Source organism: Colobus angolensis, unplaced genomic scaffold (genome assembly GCF_000951035.1).
Source record: "Colobus angolensis palliatus isolate OR3802 unplaced genomic scaffold, Cang.pa_1.0 Scaffold87, whole genome shotgun sequence".
Taxonomy (NCBI): Eukaryota; Metazoa; Chordata; class Mammalia; order Primates; family Cercopithecidae; genus Colobus; species Colobus angolensis.
In genome coordinates, this window is record NW_012122598.1 from 4,195,776 (window position 1) to 4,197,708 (window position 1,933).

The window sequence follows — 1,933 nt, forward strand, 5'->3', positions numbered from 1 at the left end:
TGTTAGCCAGGATGGTCTCGATCTCCTGACCTCGTGATCCGCCTGTCTCGGCCTCCCAAAGTGCTGGGATTACAGGCTTGAGCCACCGCGCCCGGTCAAATAATTGATCTTTTATTTTTTAAAGCATATTATCTAAAGAGTGTTTAGAAATTGGAAGGATTCAGAGGATCAGATCAAGAGGTAGTTGAATACCTTTCTCTAAGAAGAGCAGAAAAAGGACTTAGGCTAGTTAGGAGAAGGTAATGAGAGAAATAAGATGATCTAGTTTACTGTGTTGGTATTTTTTAGTAAGAATTATATCTTGAACCTGACCCAAAAAGACATAAGGCTTTTATATTTTGACTATGTGTAACTTTTACACCAAAGGCCACAAACTCAAATGACTGTAGAGGACATACAGGTAATGTAAATGAATGGCAGTCAAGACTAGGGTATAGTGAAGAATATATGCATTATGTAAGAAGAACAGCATGTGAGAATGCGGGCCTAAGATTGCTAGATCTTCAGGAAAAGCCAAAAGTTCAGAGGTTTATATGATGTCTCATATTGGAACTAATTCCACTTAAGGAAAAAAAACCCTTACCACTGGGGAACTAATAAAACATAGCAAATTAATTGCATTTGGCCAATGAGCTTCCAATTTTCATCTGCTCTATATGATTAATTTAGAAACACAATTTCTCCCTTTTTATTGTGCTTACCGTAAAGAATGTAAGACTAATTAGCCTTTTTCCTCCCCTTAGGATGGTGCGTCCAAGGTTAACCATTTATGTTTGTCAGGAGTCACTGCAGTTGAGGGAGCAGCAACAACAGCAGCAGCAACAGCAGCAGAAGCACGAGGATGGAGACTCAAATGGCACTTTCTTCGGTAGGTTGTTCTGGACACACCAGGACAGATATGAAGAAAGGTGAAGAGGTAACTTATGGGCATGTATGATGGGAAACTATCAAACAGCAGATTTAGCATTTGCTAGAAGTAACAATAATCACTACCATTTATTGAGCTCCTAATACATGGCAGGTGCTTTTTTTTTTTTTGAGACAGAGTCTCGCTCTGTCACCCAGGCTGGAGTGAGTGGTGCGATCTCGGCTCACTGTAAGCTCCGCCTCCCGGGTTCACGCCATTCTCCTGCCTCAGCCTCCCGAGTAGCTGGGACTACAGGCGCGTGCCACCACGCCCGGCTAATTTTTTGTATTTTTTAGTAGAGACGGGGTTTCACCATGTTAGCCAGGAAGGTCTCGATCTCCTGATCTCGTGATCCGCCCACCTCGGCCTCCCAGAGTGCTGGGATTACAGGCGTGAGCCACCGTGCCAGGCAAATGTGGGTAGTAATTACTTAAGTGTCTCCCTGCAGTTGTTAAAATACACAGTAATTTTTGGTCCTCTTTTGGGATTTACAATTTTAAATAGGTAGTAGTAACATTGATGAAAAAAGCATTTAGGTCAATGGCAACAGAACCAAATCAGTGACTACATAGTAAAACAGATTGCACAGTATTTATTTTTGGTTTGCTTTTGTTTTGGGTTTTCTTTCTTGAGACAGGGTCTTGCTCTGTCACCCAGCTTGGAGTGTAGCAGTGCAATCATGGCTCGCTGCAGTCTCGATTTCCTGGGCTCAAGCCATCCTCCTGTCTAGATCCCTGAGCAGCTGGGACTACAGGCGCGCACCACCACGCCCGCCTAATTTTGTACTTTTTGTAGAGACGGAGTTTTGCCATGTTCCCCTGGCTGGTCTCAAACTCCTGAGCTCAAGCAATCCTTCCGACTCGCCTTCCTAAAGTGCGGGGATTATAGGTGTGAGCCACCGTGCCTGGTCATGTTTATTTTTGTCTACATCATAAGGGATGTGGAAGCTTGGAAAGTTCTAAGGAAAGAAGGGAAATCAGGGATTGATGACTTGGGGAAAAATAATTGATCTTTTTTTTTTTTTTT

General features: G+C 43.0%; 1 protein-coding gene across 6 annotated transcripts in view; it reads left to right on the forward strand.

The window, feature by feature from the left end:
- Positions 1–1,933, forward strand: part of TFCP2 (transcription factor CP2) — a 92,429-nt gene that overhangs the window by 84,674 nt on the left and 5,822 nt on the right. For 5 of the 6 annotated variants that reach the window (XM_011930652.1, XM_011930651.1, XM_011930653.1 and 2 more), the window contains one exon: positions 744–868. In XM_011930652.1, the coding sequence (XP_011786042.1) occupies positions 744–868 (125 nt within the window). The remainder of the gene's footprint in view (positions 1–743; positions 869–1,933) is intronic. The other variant, XM_011930655.1, reaches the window with a different exon arrangement.